This window comes from Xenopus laevis, chromosome 5S (assembly GCF_017654675.1).
Source record: "Xenopus laevis strain J_2021 chromosome 5S, Xenopus_laevis_v10.1, whole genome shotgun sequence".
In the NCBI taxonomy this organism is placed as follows: domain Eukaryota; kingdom Metazoa; phylum Chordata; class Amphibia; order Anura; family Pipidae; genus Xenopus; species Xenopus laevis.
This window is the reverse complement of record NC_054380.1, coordinates 24,873,923-24,893,417: the sequence shown is the minus strand read 5'-3', so window position 1 is coordinate 24,893,417 and position 19,495 is coordinate 24,873,923. Positions and strand designations below refer to the sequence as shown.

At 38.9% G+C, this 19,495-nt stretch overlaps 1 protein-coding gene across 2 annotated transcripts in view; it reads left to right on the top strand.

Annotated features, from left to right (window-relative positions):
- asb3.S (ankyrin repeat and SOCS box containing 3 S homeolog) overlaps positions 1 to 19,495 on the top strand; it is a 57,096-nt gene that overhangs the window by 23,423 nt on the left and 14,178 nt on the right. The window contains exons 4-7 of one of the 2 annotated variants that reach the window (XM_018264391.2): positions 845 to 957; positions 3,057 to 3,192; positions 13,740 to 13,935; positions 14,436 to 14,633. In XM_018264391.2, the coding sequence (XP_018119880.1) occupies positions 845 to 957; positions 3,057 to 3,192; positions 13,740 to 13,935; positions 14,436 to 14,633 (643 nt within the window). 2 annotated transcript variants of the gene reach the window in all.

Sequence of the window (19,495 nt, the reverse complement as noted above, 5' to 3'; positions counted from 1 at the left end):
ATCTTTGCGTCTTTGGCCAGCTTTACACTTCCTTGCAAGGAGGCTGAAGCCATGGTTTACTATATAAATGATGGAATTCCTTGTTCTTGCAGTGTTCCTCCTGGCTTGTAGGAGGGGTGGTTGCTTTCTCTATAGGTCTGAAGCCCAAAATACTCATATCTGACTGCTAACATAGCTTTTGCAATGTATAATTTGTAATCATAGACTATTAAAATATCCCTGTTGTGACTGCTTTGCCGTTTTTATTTAAGGTGACTTTTGTAACTGGTTTTAGCTTCAGATTAATCCAACATAATTGGAGCATTTAGAGCAAAAATTCTACTTGTGCTCACAGAAAACCAGATATTTGCCTACATTGCTTCTTTCATTACTGACTCCATTGCCTAGAGGTAAGATATTAATGCAAATTAATGTGGATATAAGCAGCTAAGCTTCTAAAGGCCCACCAGTACAGCAAGTAATTCACTTCATACCAGTGGTTAAGGTGTATTGTTTCTTATAGGGCTTTCAAACATTTGTTAAGTAAGATTCTGTGACTTTTTCTATTAAAGTGAAAAGTAGAAGCATTTATTGGCAGCCAATTATTTTCCTGTCTATGATATGAGAACCAGGAGCTTATTCAACCACTCTTTTTTTGAGCCATTATGGGGGTCTTGCGCAAAATGTACAGATGTATAAGACACCTTCCCATGATTTTAGTTGAATTCATCTTGTTTTACATAGAATTGCTTCAATTTCTTATTCACTTCTGTAAATTCATGGTCCATAATGCCAGGCTTGCAGCTCTACTGTAATGTACGATAATGAACCCTTAATGCATGTCTTCTTTTGCTTTGGTTTCCAGCTGTGGAAGGAGGACATAAAGAAGTTGTTAAGCTGTTGCTGAAGAATAAAGCAAATATTAATGGGTCCCATTCATGTTCTGGATGGAATCCATTGCACCAAGCTTCTTTGATGGTAAGTGCCTTGTTCATGTGGAATATTCCACCTTTAAATTTAGAGAGTCATTTGCTTAAAGAGAGACATCCTCTTCAATTTTCTGGTCTTTACATCAAATGTATAGACCATTGGTAGCCCCTATGTGGATTGCCAACCAAATTGAGGCTCTGGTTTTTATGCAGCCAAAAGTTGCCTCCAATCCCGGAAATTCAAAAATAAGCTCCTGCTTTGAGGCCACTGTGAGCAACATCCACTGGGTTGGAGCCACTGGGCTCACGAGCTACTGGTTGGGGACCAGTGGTCTAAGGTAACCTATTGAATTACTGGCATTGGCAATGTCTTGTTTTTTTTACTTTAAAACAAATGTAAAACAGATTCTTTTTATATGTGGATAAACCATAGGATAACCAACTTTAGAAGAGAAACACACTAAAATATATCAGCAGAAAAAACTGTAGATGAATTTAATGTTGTGTGGTCAAGTTTTCCCTCCAAGATACATCAGCCTCCATGTGGTTTTCCAAGCCTATTAGCTTAAATTGACACAACAAATGATTAATTGCTCTGTGATCTCTCTGAACCAACTGAGATGTCTCCAGATACCTCTTACAGTCCATCTCTTCCCTTCCAGAAGTCATGTCTCCAGAGTTCCAGCAGCTGCTCACTCTTCAGTATGTTGAGCAGGTTCCAGACACATTTTGGCATCAACCCTCTACTTCAGTCACTTTCTGATGGGATATTAATGTAAAATATGTTAGTGCCTCTGAGGCAAACCTAAAAGTATATGTTATAGCAAGTAGTTAGTGTCTTAGTGATGTGTATCAAACGATAATTTTGTTATGATTAGCTATTTTGTTTACTTTGTAAAGTACATGATACAAAAACCAGTTTGCAACAGTATAGATTCCATTTTGGGGTGAATTATGATGATGTTTAGTTTTAAGCAAATATCCCATTTTTGCTCATATTTAAGGCAATGCAAGATCTTACTAAAACCATATTTCCTTTAAGTGAATTTCTTGGATTGGCACCATTTTCTAGGGAGGTTTTTTAAGGGACTTAGTTCACTGCCTGAAACATTGGGCTTACTTACGTAAAATACACCTTTTCTTAAGAAAAAATGTGTGTGTGTGTGTGTGTATATATATATATAGTACACTAGCCATGAATATCCTGTAAATTATAACTTAGTGATGTCATCAGTTATAAACAGAGCTTAGTGATGTCATTTTTTTGTTACATGACTCACTAAACCATGTGTATTAAAATCAAGAGGAAAAAGGGGAATTTTCCTTGGACTTTTCTAATGGACTTTTCCTTGGATTTTTCTAAAAGGGAATTTTCCATAAAGACTCTTTCTATTGGACTTTTTCATATCAATTTTTACCCTATGGACATTCACTTGTTTCACTAATGATTTTATTCACTAATGAATTTATTCACAACCGTATTTATGAAAAAGTTTTATTAGGAGATTCCACCTATTATGATATTTTACCTTATTATATGTATTTATTGGCTTTTGCACTTTCGTTTAGATTAATTGTATTCTAACGAATTATTATCTAATTAATTAATTATTGTTAAACCACGCCCTCACTACTGGTCACGTTGTCTTTTAACACTATAAATTGGTATGTGCATAATGTGTCTGTATGCTTGATAAAGGGGGTTATCCCGAAACGTTGCATGCTGCAAACTATTGAATAAAATAGCAAGGGTTTACCCTGCTAGTACTACCTGTGTGCCAGTGAATTTCCTTTTGATTAAAATCAAGTTCCCCATTGTGGGAAAATATGAGAATATTAGAAGTATCTAATACCTTGTGCTTTTATATGATCATGGAATTCAATAAATAATAGCAAAAAACTGGAAGCACTCATGTGCATAGAAAAATGGATTTATTGAACCCTCACATGTGTTAACGCATTTCAGTTCTCCTTGAACCGTCATTGAACCTGAGAATGGTTCAAGGAGAACAAAAATGCTTTGATTTGGTCTGGGAAAGTGGCTGGGATATATATGGTGAGTACCAGTATTTAGAGTGTGTGTGTGTGTATACATACATATATAAAACCGCTATTTTAGCTGCCCCAAAAAATTTGTTTGCTTTTTAGGAACGTAGAGATATTATCCTGTTACTTCTGGAGAATGGCGTTGACAAGGAATGTGAAGATGACTTTGGGATCACACCAGCATTTATTGCATCACAGTACGGAAAATACGAGAGCTTAAACCTGCTCCTTTTACATGGTGAGTGATATATGGAGTTCTATACAGGGATTATTATCTTTATTATGGGTTATTATGACTTAACTTATAAATCACCAGTTAGATTCGATAACAGATTTGAAACAATGGCCACATTTTCAGGTTTCAGGGTCCAACCCTTTAGCAAGTAGTTTCTGAGTCTTGTATTCCCACCCCCCAGTGGGACACCCATTTCTTAGGCTGGTTATATATGGAGGAAAAATGTCTAAATGGCTCAGCTGTGGAACATTGTATCAATGGAACATGTAGTCAGAACCAGCAGTGCAGAGAACTGCAAAGCACAGTCCAAAACTGCTTTCAGTAGTAATTACATTTATAAACCATTTTTCTAATTAACATACAGATATGGAATCAGTTATGCGGAAACATATTTTCCAGAAAGCTCTGATATGTGGGACAGAATACAGGAACCTATTTATATATTTTGACTGATTTCTTTTTTCCCCGGTAATAATTAAACTGCACTTTTTACTTGATGGTTAATAAGCTACATCAATCCATGCTGGTGGCAAAACAAACCGTTTTTTGATAATTCAGTTTTGTAGTTAAGGGATTTAGTTCCGAACATTTTTTTTACACAAGTCTTACTTATTTCTATTTGTTGAGCAAAGGTCAGTGGCGGAACTATGGGGGGTGAGGAGGGCACCACTGCATCAGGGCCCGCACCCACTCAGGGTCCGCTGACGGTTCGCGCACAAACAAAAAAAATTGCTTTTGTGGTGGTGGTGGGGGGGGGGGCGCCTGGCTGCACGGCCATTTCTAAATAATGCAAATAAGCATCACAGTTTAATCTGACCACCTGCTTTTTGATGGGGTTGCAACCTGTACGGTATTATATTGGCCTAGCTGGTAAAATAACAGCAAAAGCTGCCAGAAGATTTGTAATCCTTAATTGCTCTGCCCCTGGCCTGCCCCAATTTCCTCTGTTTCACCTCTATCCCATAAATACAGCATAAAACGAAAATAGATGAAAGGGACTAACCCTTAGGCAGCACCGATTCAAATCAAAAATTAAGAAATGACAGGGATGCACTGAATCCAAGCTTTAGTTCTGCATTCTGGCAGGATTCTGCCTTTTCTGGCAGGATTTGTAGTCCGAATTCAAGTCCCGGGAAGAACTGAATCCAAATCCTAAAAATCGTGATTTTATTTTGTCACACAAACAAGGAAGTAAAAAATATGTTTAACCGCACGCTGTGTGCGTGGTTCTTTCACCCTTTGTTTCCCTAATTTGCATATGCAAATTAGGATTTGGATTTGGTGCGGTATTCATCTGAATTCTAAAAAAACACTCTCCACCCAGCTCTGGATAACGGGTCCCATGCCTGTATAAGGTTTTTTTTCATTTTTGTAATGTCGTATTGTTGATGTATTTTTAATTTTGTACATGAACTTTTGCATAGTTTTTGTAGATGCATCATAATCTAAAGAACTGACACTCCATAGACCTGAGCTTGGCTCCGTTGGTTTGTTATTTGTAGTATTGTGTGGTTACTTTTCTCCGAATGGTAATGCATATTATGTCATGCAGTACCAATCTATATTGAAAGTTAACTTGTAATTCGCCACTGACATTTGTTGTTTATCTGCTGCAACTGTCATGACCGTAACTGTCATGTGGCCAAATGTTCCAGGCTGTGGTCTGCCCCCTCATGCATCAAGTGCTTTCCTTGTCCCTCCATTAAAGAAGATTTTCCTTATCTTAATGCAATTTACCCATCAAATAAATGTAGGTTTTATTGTCCCGTACAAATGGAATCATTCTCTCTGTGTTTCAGTTTACTAAATCACCCTGTAATGTTTCCACAAGCTTTTGAGGATTTGTCACATCATCAATATTTCAGGCGTTATCATGCATCATTCATGCACCTGTTTGCCCATACAAATGACTTGGCTGTTTCACAGCTAAAAGGCACTTGCTGCCATTTATATTTTATGACTCGGGTTAAAGGCACATACTGTTCGAGGCATCACATTTGACATTGTGCCTTTTGGCTGCTTTCATTTAATGCTTCTGTTCATGTGGATCTGTAACCTTGAGAGGACATTCTCAAGGTTACATATACATTCTGTATATGGCAAACTTTACTCACAACCCTTTCTGCATCGACATTACTGTATAAACAAGGACATGTAAACTGTCAAAGCAAATACATGCAAAAAATGTTCAGAGTGCTCTTTAAGTACACTTGCAACGAATTTCCAAGATATTAGCAAAAATAAAAGGAAGAGTAATGCCACAATAATGCAATGTAGTGTTGCCCTTCACTGGTAAAACTGGTGTGTTTGCTTCAGAAACTCTACAATAGTTTATATAAACAAGCTGCTGTGTAGCCATGGGGGCAGCCATTCAAGCACAGGATACACAGTAGATAACAGATAAGTACTACTATAGTTTATATAAACAAGCTGTTGTGTAGCCATGGGGGCAGCCATTCAAGCACAGGATACACAGTAGATAACAGATAAGTACTACTATAGTTTATATAAACAAGCTGCTGTGTAGCCATGGGGGCAGCCATTCAAGCACAGAATACACAGTAGATAACAGATAAGTACTACTATAGTTTATATAAACAAGCTGCTGTTCAAAGCTGAAAAGGATTTAAGGCTTTCTCGACTTTTGCGCATCAAATATTTGTTGACGTGCAACAATTTTTTTCCTATTGGAATGTATGGTTGCAAAAATCTTCAAATAGTTCAAAGTTAGGCACCCCCCAAGTGATTGTATCTACTCACCCCAGGCCGGTGCTCCTATCAGGAAAAAAACTGCACCGGTCCAGGTTATTCCAGCGAGCACCACAAAGCGATGTTCTTCTTTCTTCAAATTTCCCGGGGCAGACACATGCGCAATAGAACAAAATAGCGACTTCTTCCTTAAAGTTCGGCGTTTCACTCACACCTGCGCGAAGCAAAAAGAAGTCAGAAGCCGATCGCTCCGTGTGCTCGCTGGAAGAACCCCTGGACCAGTGCAGTTTTCTGTTGCTTTCAGGTAAGTATATACAATCACTTGGGGTGCCTAACTTTTGGCACCCCCCAGTAAATACAGCCTTTTCTTCTCCTTTAAGGCTTATGAAATTGTGTCGATCGGTAACTATCCAGTGGCACTGTGCAGCTACTGTCATGGAACATAAGAGAATGAACCCATAATTAACAGGCTATAAATTATTTTTACTAATACTTGACGGTGAATTGTAGCAACAGGCACCTTAATCATTCAGTTTTGTATTTGCTAGTAATCCGAAGTAAAGAAATTCCACACACTATAGCAGAATCCACATAACACAGACATTTCTATTTCTGTATTAAATACACCGTTTATTTTCTAACCAGCAACCAACAACTGGCAGTAGCTACAGGCTTCCCTTTGGCAGTCTGGATGGAGTCCCTTAACAATCCACCATATATTAATATATCATTTATAGACCATCTACTGCAAATGTCTTATCCCTGCCTGTAACAAATTGCTCTACTAACCAAACAAATCCAGGACAGTTTTGCTGGATGGACGTTCGTAATCACAGGCATGATGATGATGCTAATAATTTGAAAAGTAAAATAAATACATAAATGAATGAAAACTGGATAAAAAGTTGCTTAAAATGGGTCCATTAAACAATGAGCTGTTATTGGGATGTAAAAGTTAAGTTAATGGCCTTGATATTTTCTTTCTACTACAGGTAGAATAGATAATATATAGTTTCACGTCAGATGGTGCATACATGTTTTGGGGATAATACAGCATAAGGTCTTAATGTTTAGGGCTGTTCAGTTGGAGGCCCTCCAATGCAGTCCCTCACTTAGACGTGTCTTCCGCAGACTTCATGTCACTCATGGTCTCCCAAAACCCAGAACAAGAGCCAATGTTCTGGTCGTGACTCACTTTTCTGCCTATAACAGCCGCTAGAGTCCTGCAGCATGTCGGGTACCCGTAGGTTACCCACAAAAACCTGCGGTACCCTGTGGGTATAGAGCGGGTTGGCGGTTCTGCAGGTTTGCGGGCCACGGGTCTTCTCAGCAGTGATATTTACTCCTTCTTTTCTTATCACGTCTACTTCTGATGATGTCACTTCCGGTTTTCAATGACAGCACTTTCTGATTCTTGATGGTCAGCGGGTCCGGGTTGCGGATACGGTACTTGCGGGTCGGGTAGGGTAGCGGGTCCAAGCGGGTAAGAATGTGGGTTGCTGGTCCAGGTTGCGGATTGCAGGTTGCTGGTACGGGTCGGGTACGAGTTCCAAAAAATGGACCCGTGCAGGACTAACAGCCACCTTTCACTTCAGGAGGAGCCCTCTGCTACTCGGATGCCACCAGATCTTACATTGAGAGAACCAGGGCTCAGGTTCTGGACAGGCAAGGGTACCAGAGTGTAAAACTGATGAATGTGGATCAAGCAGAGCTTAGTCAAGAATCGGGCCATGGTTAATACTGTCAGAGCAACAAATCAGAATCCAAAATCACAGTCAAGAAGCAGGCAAGAAGGTCAGGTCAATTAACTTCTATCAGAATCAGGCACAGGTCAAACACAGAAATCACTCAGGAGCTACATCATGTTGGGCGATGATATTCAGTTTGTGGTCCCTTTTAAATATTAAAATTTTATGCCGAAAAAAAGGCCCAAGGGCAGCGGACGTGCACCCGTGTACTGTGGGTATTGCTGCGCACAAAGCTGTGGGCATCCCTGCTGCCTCTCCATCAGACCCCCAGGTACCTTTACGCTTCATTTTTTTACATTTTAAAATCTTTCTTATTATGGGTAAGATCTATGCGGAATTTCGGCAGCCCTGTATCCACATTATAAAGTGATATCATTGGATCAAACGGGAAATACAGGCAGGAAGCCACAGGTAAAGACAGAAAAGTTGCCATTACCACTATCCCTTGTGAATGTCCCTCATATAACTGAGCATGGGGGCAGTTCTACCCAGGAGCAGAGGGGGTCCTGAGTTTGGTTCCAGAATGGACATTATATACACGCAGTTTGTATGTTCTCCCCATGTATGCGTGGGTTTCCTCCCACACTCCAATAACATACAGCTGACTTACTTACTCACCCGAATGCGTGTAATGTGTTGGGGACCTTCGTTGTAATAATCCTAATGTGAATGATGTATAGTTTATGTAAAACCATACGGAAATGTGTCAGGGATATATAAATAACAGATATTAAATAGAAATGAATGAAAATAATAAATAACCGTTAGTTCACCTTTAAATTTGCTTTCAGTATGATGTAGACAGCAGTATTTTAAGGCAAGCTGCAGCTGGTATTCATTTTCTATATGTTGTGTTATTTAACTGGCATTTTATATTCTGATTAATTACCCTAGCAACCAGACAGCGGGTTGGAAAGCAGAATGGAAGATAAATAGCACAGGGCCCCGAATAGATGAAGAGCAAAAGATAAGAACAATAATAAAATTGAATCCTCACAGTTAATCTGTTTTGGTTGCCTGGGTCAGTGACCCCAACAATTAAACAGTATTTGCAGCTGCAGACTGGGAAGAGACAGAACAGCATGTCAAATAATTGAGCAAACCATAAAAAGACCAACTGCATAGCTGCTTAAAACAGGTCTATCTATACAATACTCGTACGTTAATTTAAAGGTAAACTCCTACACTACCTACACTTTGGTTGACAAGATTTATGTCTTGTTTCTGTGGTAGTTTGTCATTTTGTATCAGGACCAGAACTAGGGGTAGGCATCTGCCTTTGACACATGAGGAGAAAGGGAAGAATTTAAAGGTACAGAATGAATGGTGGGGGGTGGGTTGTGAATTTGCAAGTGGTTGTAGTAGTAGTGCACGTGTTTTATGCAAGAATGGTGGGTTGTGAGTTTACAAGTGGTTGTAATAGTATAGCACATGTTTTTTTACAAGAATTTTGGGTTGTGAGTTTGCAAGTGGTTGTAGTAGTGCGTGTGGTTTGTGCAAGAATGGTGGTGGTGGGGCACTGACGGTAGATAGTACAGGGTATATGTAATGCAACTGGGACAAGTAGTTTTGCCTCTGCCTCTGCTTTTTTCACTTTGCACCCGGTTTCATGGGAGTTGGTGTTTTTATAAGGTGTGGCCCATGGCTGGAACACGGGTGTGCCCTCACCTTGCCTGTCCCTTAGACACACAAGATAAGAAGCTCCATTTGGCACATGGTAAAGGGGTGCCGTATTTTTACCACCCACCAATGGCGACCTTTAAGTACAGGATGGCATTGCGCTGGGAAGAACTGCACCCATTACCTTTTTATAGGGTTTTTAATCCAGCACAAGGTGCATAGTGCAGCAGATTCCAAGGGTACAATTGCTCCATGAATGGGTCCTAAGGGGCACAATCTTGCACCCCCTGAAACTCCAGCATCCAAAGACCTAGTTTTAATGTATATCAACCATAAATATTTTAGCTGTTATTCGTTTTCTTTTGCATTTCCTTTAGTTTTAGTTCATCTGGGTGCATGCATGTTGGGAAGCGTGATCAATATCGAGGTACAGTTAGGCCCATAAATCTTTGGACAAAATTGGGGGGTTGTGGAAGCACTCCTAAGGCTAAATCAAAGTATATTTAAGTATAATGGAAGTGCTACTTACAATGCACTTCCCTGGGCCCCTGTCTCATAAGTAATTCAATATAAATGCAAGTGCATGTGTTTACAAAAACAGGGGTTTTTTAGTTACAAAGTTATGATCATAAAGTTGAAAAGCCACCATACCACGTCAAGGTAAACCCCATATGGCGGTCCCTAACTTGTTTATTCTCAGGTCATAATATAAAAAGACAATTCTCTGCATAATAGCATTACCTGTATTCAGTGTTTGTGGAACATTGGTTTCACTCTGGAGCCTAGATCCTCCCCCGCCAGTTAAGGCTTTTAAGAGAGAGAGATTGCCCAAACCAACGCCCATATTTAAAAGCATAGGACCACCATTAGTATATAGGGGTGGGTATGGGGTGCTATTAAAAACCACATGAAGCTAAGCCACAGCTTCAGGCTAATACAATGTACAAAATTGGGGGGTTGTGGAAGCACTCCTAAGGCTAAATCAAAGTATATTTAAGTATAATGGAAGTGCTACTTACAATGCACTTCCCTGGGCCCCTGTCTCATAAGTAATTCAATATAAATGCAAGTGCATGTGTTTACAAAAACAGGGGTTTTTTAGTTACAAAGTTATGATCTTTGGACAGATACAACTTTTTTTTCTAATTTTGGTTCTGTACATTACAAAGAAAAACAAATAGAGGGTGGATTATGAGACCAGTATGTTTTAAAAAATATACAATTTATTGCTTACTTAGAATTCACAAAGTATTCACTAAAAAACCTTGGTGGTACTTCGTGATTCGCTAGGGTATGTTCCGCTGTGGAACGCACGCACTGTAACGAACTGAGCGCCATCTCTCGTGAAAAGGACATCTGCTGAGTGGTGAAATCGTGAAACAGGCTTGAGACTGTTGAGAGTTCAAACCCGGCTGTGCCCTCTAGGAAAAACCATAGAAAATTATCTGGTGAGATCAATCCAATTATTTTTGGGGTGTTCTTACAGCTGGCAAGGAGGAGTTAGTGGGTGATGCCCCATTACATCTCCTAGGAAATTGGCTTTCCACCTATAGCCATTCATCTATCTGCCTGTTAATTCACTAAGAAAAGCACTCTGTGTATTTCACTGTTTCCCCATATGGGAAAATTCTGATCCATATCTCAGATTTGCAAAAACTTTCTATCTTCCTGAACTATAGCTAACAAAACTTTTTGTCAATCTGTAAGCATACACCACAACCAAGGAACAGTTACTACATTATCTACAGAAAGAGCGATTACCCACCTGGATTTATCCAGCAATTTTTTTTATACAATAATTTATTCATTGTGTTTCCTGGCCGGACAGTTTTTTTAGTGAATTCTATGTAAGCAATAAATTGTATATTTTTTTTTAAAACATACTGGTCTCATAAGCCACCCTCTATTAGTTTTTCTTTGTCCTCAATAGGACCTTGGGGATTTCCTTTAATTTCACAAGACCTCTATTTGTCATGGTTTTGTACATTACCACAATGAATTTAAAATTAAACAACTCAGATGCAGTTGAACTACATCTAAATAGTTTCATTTAAAATTCATTGTGGTAATGTACAGAACCAAAATGAGAAAAAAGTTGTGTCTGTCCAAAGATTTATGGGCCTAACTGTATTTCCATTCACTGCAAACTATTCTCCGTTATCATACGATTTATTTTTAAGACAGCAGTTTATTACTTTGCTTGCTGGGTGTCTAATTTATCAACCGAGGACATATTCTGAATAATTGGTAACTATAAGGAAGGGGAATGCCTTCAGAATGGTCCACGCAAAAGCCACATTTAGCAGGTGTGGGAAATACACCCATTTCTCAGAGCCAGCTGGCCTCCGGAATGAATGGCCGCTCAGGACAGGATGGCCAAAGAGCCGCTTCCTTGTGCCAATTGTTTGAGAATGATCTGGCAAGTGCCATGTGGCTAGAGCTCCATCATCTGACTTTGTTTGCTTGAGATTAGGTGCATTTTTGCTTAGTTATTTCTATTACTGGGCTTTTTTTTTTTTTAATTTAAATTTTGCCTGACTGTTCCCAAGAGGAATGATGTTGATCTGCCGGTGCCCCATCAGGCAATACCATTCCGACAGGCTTGAAGTCAGAAACAGCCACAGCAATTTGTGTTTGTGTTGATGCTTTAAATCCTGTTGGTTTTTATTAGCTTGGCTTGACACAATCCTTCGATTGCCTTCAAACACCCTCCTCTCCAGCCGCCTTTTAGTCACATCTTTCATTATACTGAATGTCATCCTGGCTGGCTGGCTTCAGATCATTCATCTTTTATCACTGGATTTAAAAGTACCGACTTCATATTCCATCACTTTGTGCTGGTGGCACAGTATCTCACCACTTCCTTCAAAACAGAAATGAATTGCTGCGACGTGCCATGGGCATTGAGCAGACTGGAGACTTCACCTTTCTGCCTTTGGTCTTCAAAGAGTGTCGCCACTTTTATAATTTATTGTAATTTGAGTGATTAGATAAGAAGTTCAATAAGAAAAAAAATAAATAAATCAAAACAGACAACCTGGAATGTTTTACACTTGCAAGGGCATAACAATATATTGCAGTTAGTCTGCTTTAAACATTTATTATTCATTGGTATGGCTGTTTTTTTTTATTTATTTGTTTATTTCCCTAAACTTTCTCCTAGTCATAGACTATTTCAGGGCTCATTTTCTCATAATTTTTGGATATAAAGAACAATGTTTTTTTTACTCGGGGTGCAATTACGTTTTGGTAAATTTCTTGCAAGTTGTGGTTCACATATTCACCTTATCACTTATCTTGTTTCTAAATACAAAAGTAATTTTGACTTGCAAGTGCAGTGTGCAAATTGCAATAGGTGCCTATGATTAAGTACCAGTGTTGATACAAAATGCTTAAGGCTGTGCTATGGATACCAAATAAAATACATTTTCGTTTACACATCTGTGTGAAGGATTGTTCCATTGAGTGCCTGTCCAATTGTTTTACGGTCCTTATCCGCTCCCTTGGCTGAAGGTTCATGGCGATGCACCTGGACCTCCTCATATACTGGGTCAACTATGACCTTTGTTTTCCTTGCTATACATGGTTATTTAGCAAAATCTTATTCTTTGGTTATCTGATCTGATTTTCTGATTTTTTAAGTAAAAAAAGTTCGACCGAACTAGAATCCACGATCTGACCTTATCATTGAAAAAACACAATAAAATAGAACAATTTAGGTTTTTGTGAAAAAAATTCAAATTTTTCGGGTGTTATGCCCGAAATGCTCAACTTTTTAGTGAAATCGCTCGAAACCCCCAATTTTTATTTTTTTATTTTTGGCTGAAACTCAGCACAGACCAAGATATCTTCAAGTTTTAAATGGGACCTTTGCCATTGACTTCTACAGGACCCTGACAGCTTGGAGATGGAGTATTTTTGGATTTAGACTTTTAGCAGCCTCGGGGTATAATAAATCACAAAAAAAGTTTTTTTTCCACTAAAAATTTTAATTTTATAGTAAAAAAAAAAACTCTAACGTTTTTGGCATTCAGACTCAAATTAATAACCCCCTAAATCTACTAATATATCATTTAAACATTAAATAATCCCAATAGGTTGGTTTTGCCTCCAATAACAATTAATTATATCTTGGTTACTGTTTTATTATTACACAGTAAAGGGAAATAATTTTGTAAAATTGTAATTATTTCATAAAAATGGAGTCTATGGGAGACGGCCTTCCTGTAGCTCAGAGCTTTCTGGATAATAGGTTTCCAGATAACAGACCCCATGCCTGGGTTGGTCTGCTTTTATAAAAAGTAATCTTCTACAGTAATTTCTGTGCCGTTTAATAAGCAAACAGGTGTAAATGTGCAGTTAGTGACAATAACATTGATGGAGCATATGGTTTTAGTAGATTCCTCATTAACACTGCCGCTTTTGTTTCATCAGCCTGATCTCTGCAGCAATTGTTTTTGACTTTCTATTAAGAGCTTCATTATGTATCAGGTGCAAACGCTGACTGCCAGGCCAAGGACAAGGCCACTCCGTTATTCATCGCCGCTCAGGAAGGCCACGACAAGTGTGTGGGGCTGTTACTGGCCAAGGGAGCCGATCCAAACCTGTACTGCAATGATGACAACTGGCAGTTGCCCATTCATGCAGCTGCTCAGATGGGAAGAAGCAAGTAAGCTATCTGATATTTGGGTCTGATTTAGGGATTTTGCCATCACATAAGGTAATTAAAAAATGTCATATCATTTTATAAAATGATCAGTTTACTGTATTTGGACTGTGTGAAATTAATTGGGTGATTAATTGGGTTATAGTGATATCTGACGCCTGAATTTAAAACAATATAAATATACAACAGCTAAGCCTTGAATGCTGCTGGAAATAAAATACTATTACATTGTATTATTGTAATTGTGTGATGTGAGTATCCCTTTATGTACACTACATTCAGTGCAATGCTTATAGTTGGTTAGGAACAAAACTTTCCCATCCAGAATATCTGATTGACCTGACCCTATTATTCCTATTATTGTTGTTTGGGAAGAATAAAGGCATCCCCTAGAATCTCTCCACCAGGGGCATTGAAGCTTTGTACCAATGATTCCGTGTTAAGTTTTTGCTTTCAACCTATAGAACCATATCTGACAGAGGCTTGTTTATTTTCTCCTTCAGGACTTTGGATTTGCTACTGCCAGTCACAGATCCAGCCAGTGGAGTAGCCGATGGTAAAGTGAGCCCAGTGTATTCAGCAGTTTATGGGGGCCACAAAGATTGTCTGGAAAAGTTGCTGATGAACGGATATAACCCGGAAGCTCAAAAGTGCCCGTTGTTTGGATGTGAAACACCAATGTGTATGGTTTTCCAGAGAAGGTTTGTCACTTGTTACAGGCTTGTATAACACATTTGTCCTGCATTGCATTGTAGTCCAACAACCATCTGTATACATTCAACAACTATGAGGTGGGTCTTTGCAAACAAACCAGAGCGAAAAAAAGGGTTTTCTAAATTTGGAATATTGCCAAGTGGTTAGCTGAATCTCTGTTTTCATTCTGCTCCTAGAACCCTCAAAATTGTCCCTGTGCATGGTAGTTCAGGACAACTACCATGATTCTGCAGATCTGGAAGAGATGGCTACTTTATCTTGGAAGCCACAATATATTGTTGGTTAGCTCATTCTGTCATGAGGTTTTAATGTACACTACTTGTGACAATGTAACGTGACTTGGATCCCAAGAGCTAATCCCAAATAGTGCTTCACGCCTACTAATAAAGTTCTTGTATGGGTTGAGTTTGTTGATTTAAGGTTACTTATGTTGCCCTAAGTAGTGGTGCTGATAAAGTAGAATATTTGGGCCTTAGCTCTTTAGGGACTCTTGTTGCCCCTCTTTGTAATACTTATCTAATTGGTCTAACTTAGGGGAATGTCTATTTTAGACCTTACTGTTGCCTGGCTTTTTGAAGATACAACATTCTTCTAGTTTTAGTTGTGTCTTTTGACAAGGAAAATTGTTAGAGCAGTTCTTTAGATTAGCCTGGATGTCCAGTCCATAGTTCAAAGGAAAGATTATGTTGCAGAGGATGGCTAGACAGGTAGGTCTAGACTCCAGTTTACTAATTTATTGCTAGACCTTCACCTGCTTCCCTTGGCATTTAATTAGTGTTCCTCCCCTTCTATGACATCAGATGCATGTTTGGCTTGGGCCAAGTTATGGTTTGGACTTTAGAAAATGGGCCGGGTTGCATAGTGTTTGGTGTGGGTTGATATTTTCTCTGATCCATGCATTACTGCTGTTAAGCATCCATTAATGCATTATATTAGGTTACCAAGCTTTCTGTATTACTTTACAGCAGAAAGAAAACACTCTTTCAGGAACTGTTGACTCCAAGTCAAGAAGTTCTTGATATCCCTGTCTTCCAAAGAAAAGACATCTTCTAAACCAAAGCTAAGCAATGTATTTAGAGCCCAGAGTTTTTTTGCATAGGAAAAGGGGCCCAGTACTAATTCATTACAGGGGTCATGGCAGCACATGCATAGCTTTGTTTAGCTGAGGTTGATTTACTTTATGGCATGTGATGGGGTAGGTGGAAAAGGCTGTCCTTTACTTACTTCCTTTCATATCCCCTCTGGGTCTGAACATACCAAACAATACCACGTGGCTGGAAAAACAAAATAACCTTGCGTTTGTCCCCTGGGTTGGTTGAGTTGTTGAACTCTTGTTTGGCCATTTAAAACTTCCTGCACATCAGGTTATTCACAGATATTGTAATTGGATTGGTTCATGTGTTTCAAATGGAAATGGCCAAATTGCATGGATCTCTATGGCCAAGTTTATTAAGTTATGTGTCAGTGATCTGTATATGCAAGTAACAACATTCATGTGTAAACTCGCGCAAAGTATGTATTTTGACCAAAGTGTTCAGCTTTCTTTTTAATTCAAACTTAAATTAAAATTGAAAGGATTTTTGTAGGATTTTCTTTTTCATGGGAGGATTGATATATTACTACATGATCTAATATTTTCTCCAAATTGAGCATCCTGTAGTTTCCCTTTACTTTTACACAATCTTATACTGTGAAAGCAACAAGGCATATGCACATCTTCATAAGCCTTCAACAGCATATTTGTCTCAGACGTGATAAATGATCGAACTAAATATTCCCGGTGGACGCTCGACTGTTGAGAAGATTGTAAACCATAATTGCATTCCCAATCTTAGCCTTTCAATAGCCGCTCTCGGCTCTCCTTGTCTTCTTTAACCTGACAGGATACTGTAATTGAAGAAAAGTCATGTGAAATTGACACTTTTTTATATATTGGATGAATAGGAAGCTCGCTGTTGCTTACCCCTGTCTCTGTGACAATGTTTTTTTTTTTTTTGCGTAGAATATTTCACATATTGGGGTTGATTCATTAAAAATCAATAAACCCAAGTGGATTGTGCAAGTGCTTTTGTTTGAATGTATAAAAAGCTGCTGCTGTAATACCCCTAGAGCTGGTCTATGGTGTATTTAGAAGAAGAGCTGAAGGGGCTTCACTGGTGAAGTCATTACACATGTAAATGTTTTTCTACCCCACAATGTTTTTGTTTTAAACAACAATGAAAAATTGAGACTCTCTTCCCAGATGAAAAGCTACTGGTAAAGGTTCCTAGAAGAGTTTTCAGATGCAAAAAAACTATAAAGTATTTATCCCTTATCCAATGTGGTCAAAATGGAAAGATAGATTTTTTTTTTTCTGCGTAATGCCTCTGGAGGCCTAATTAAATCCACTTGAACTTTGCATTAATGTTAGAGGTCAGTGGGGGATAGGGATGGGAAAAAATGAAGTTCTAAAAATTGCACAACGGGAGGAAATTAACTGTTATTGAGTAACTAGCTAGCAAATATGGATTTTCTTAAACCTAATGCCAAGTACAAGTTGGAGTACATTGATTTTATTTTCCTTTTACGTATAAAAAGCAAATTCCACCAATAATATACCAGCATATATTGTAAAGTCTTCCCAGAAGAGTAAAAGCTGTTTTAGTACCAAAGTATTATTTACCCCTTGGCTTTGGAATTAAATGTTGGACAGGCAGGTCCACTTACTTTTGGCCATACAGTGTAGCTTTAAATAGGGATACACAAAATCCAAGATTTATTTTGTTCACAGATTGGGTTTGGATTTGGTATCTGGTCCAAAAAACCAGTGAGTATAATTGCTTACCTGGCCTGTGTTCCTGTTAGCAGAAAGCTGCATTGGCCTGGGCTTTCTGTAGATGCTCATTCGCAGCCATCTTCTGCTTTTGTCTTCCTTTCTCCTGACCTGGTCACACACATGTGCAATAAAGTGAATAAGATTTTTTTTTGTGTTTGGCGTTCACTCTACTGCACATGCGTCTGATGGAACCGGTTTAAAGAGGAGACGAAGAGAAGGAGATTGCAACAAGAAGCTACTGTGGAACTACTCTGGTGCAGTTTTTAGTGAACTGGAGCAATTGGAGAGGTGTCTGACATTTTGGCACCCCTAGTGATAATACCTTTAGTTTCATTTAAAGGAGAAGGAAAGGCATTTTCTACTTGGGGGTACCGAAAGTTAGGCACCCCCCAAGTTATTATATTTACGTACCTGATACCCCGGACTAGTGCTCCTATAAGCAGAAAACTGCACTGGCCCGGGGTTATTCCAGCGAGCACTATGGGGTGATCATCTTCCTGCTTCATCTTGTGGGTTCACATGCAAATTAGCGTGAAAAGCCGAACTTTAACGAAAAAGTCGTTATTTCATTCTACTACGCATGCGTCTGCCCTGGGAAATTTGAAGAAAGAAAGAGCAGGAAGGCGATTGTTCCATGGTGCTCGCTGGAATAACCTTGGACAAGTTTTCTCCTGATAGGAGCACCAGCTCGGGGTGTGAGGTAAGTAGATACAATCAATTGGGGGTGCCTAACATTTGGCACCCCCAACTAAAAACACATTTTCTTCTCCTTTAATGGGCCAAGATGTTGCATAGGCTGCTTAGAATTCTTAATCTGATGACTCAGGTCATGGTGTTGGGATTTGTTTTTTTTCTGCCGCACCTTGTTAGAGTGTAATTCTTATATACTTTGCTACAATTGGCTTGATCATGGAGCTTTGCAACTGTACAGGGAAGGATCTGCTTATTTTTTTAATAAAAGCAATGAATAAATACCGAGTGTATGCCATTCCAAGCCAATATCTCCAGAGGTTTCAAATCCGGTCAACAAAATGAATAGGTTCAATATCTTTTTCTGCTTCTTTCTTTCTCAGCATCAGGTAGCTCCACATGTTCTTAATCTCATGTAGTCCGTCACTAGATGGGCTGTAGTAAAAGGATCAGCTGTTTCTTTGGTTTCTAAACATTTCACCGGATAAATCCAGGCTTCAAAATAAAAAGCAGAAAAAAAAACACTGTTTTCTCCTGAGCAAATTTGTTCCCTACATAAATGTGCAAATTCTAAGTCTGATGGCAGGCGCATTTGTATTAGAGCGCACCTATTATACCTAATGTTTCTGTGGTCAGACTAAGAATGATTTCAAATTGTTAGAGGCAAGTGCTCATCCAAATCCTTGGGTGCACATGTGAATACATTTGTCTGGATAAAAGCCAGAGTCTTCTCTGCCAGGTCCCTTATAAATTATGGATGAGGTTAGCGATGAAGCGATGCTTATAGTTCATTGTATGGCCTTTTTATAGTGTAGCACTTTGAGTCCGTCCTCAGAAATCCTTGCACAACATTTGTTTTATGGCAAATAATAAACACGCACAAACAGCAGCATTTTTCTTTTAATCAATCCGTGTTTTTTTCCCATGAAAGTTACAAAGACAATTGTTATAAAAATGAGCTTTTCTAAAACAGATCTGCAGCCCTTCGACATCGGTTTTTGTTTCTCAAGAAGAAGCAGGAGCCTACTTGCAGCCGAGGGTCAGAGATTCATGATGCACCTATCTAGCCTTTTAAAATGATTTTAAGGTCTTCAGAAGAGACCATTGATTGCAAGTGTATAATAATCGTCCCTGTCCATTATTAAAAAAAACGTTGAGCTATTAGCGATGGCCTCCATCAGGCTGACTGAATGAAGTATATTCTATTGACAGCCACTGGCTAGTTCCTTGGCTTGATGTGTGTGTGTTTTAGTATTTGGAGCACAGCCGAGTGTGAATGGAATAACAATCACATTGTCAGATTCTGAGCTGGAATTCATCTTGACTTGTGTTTTAGTTTCCATA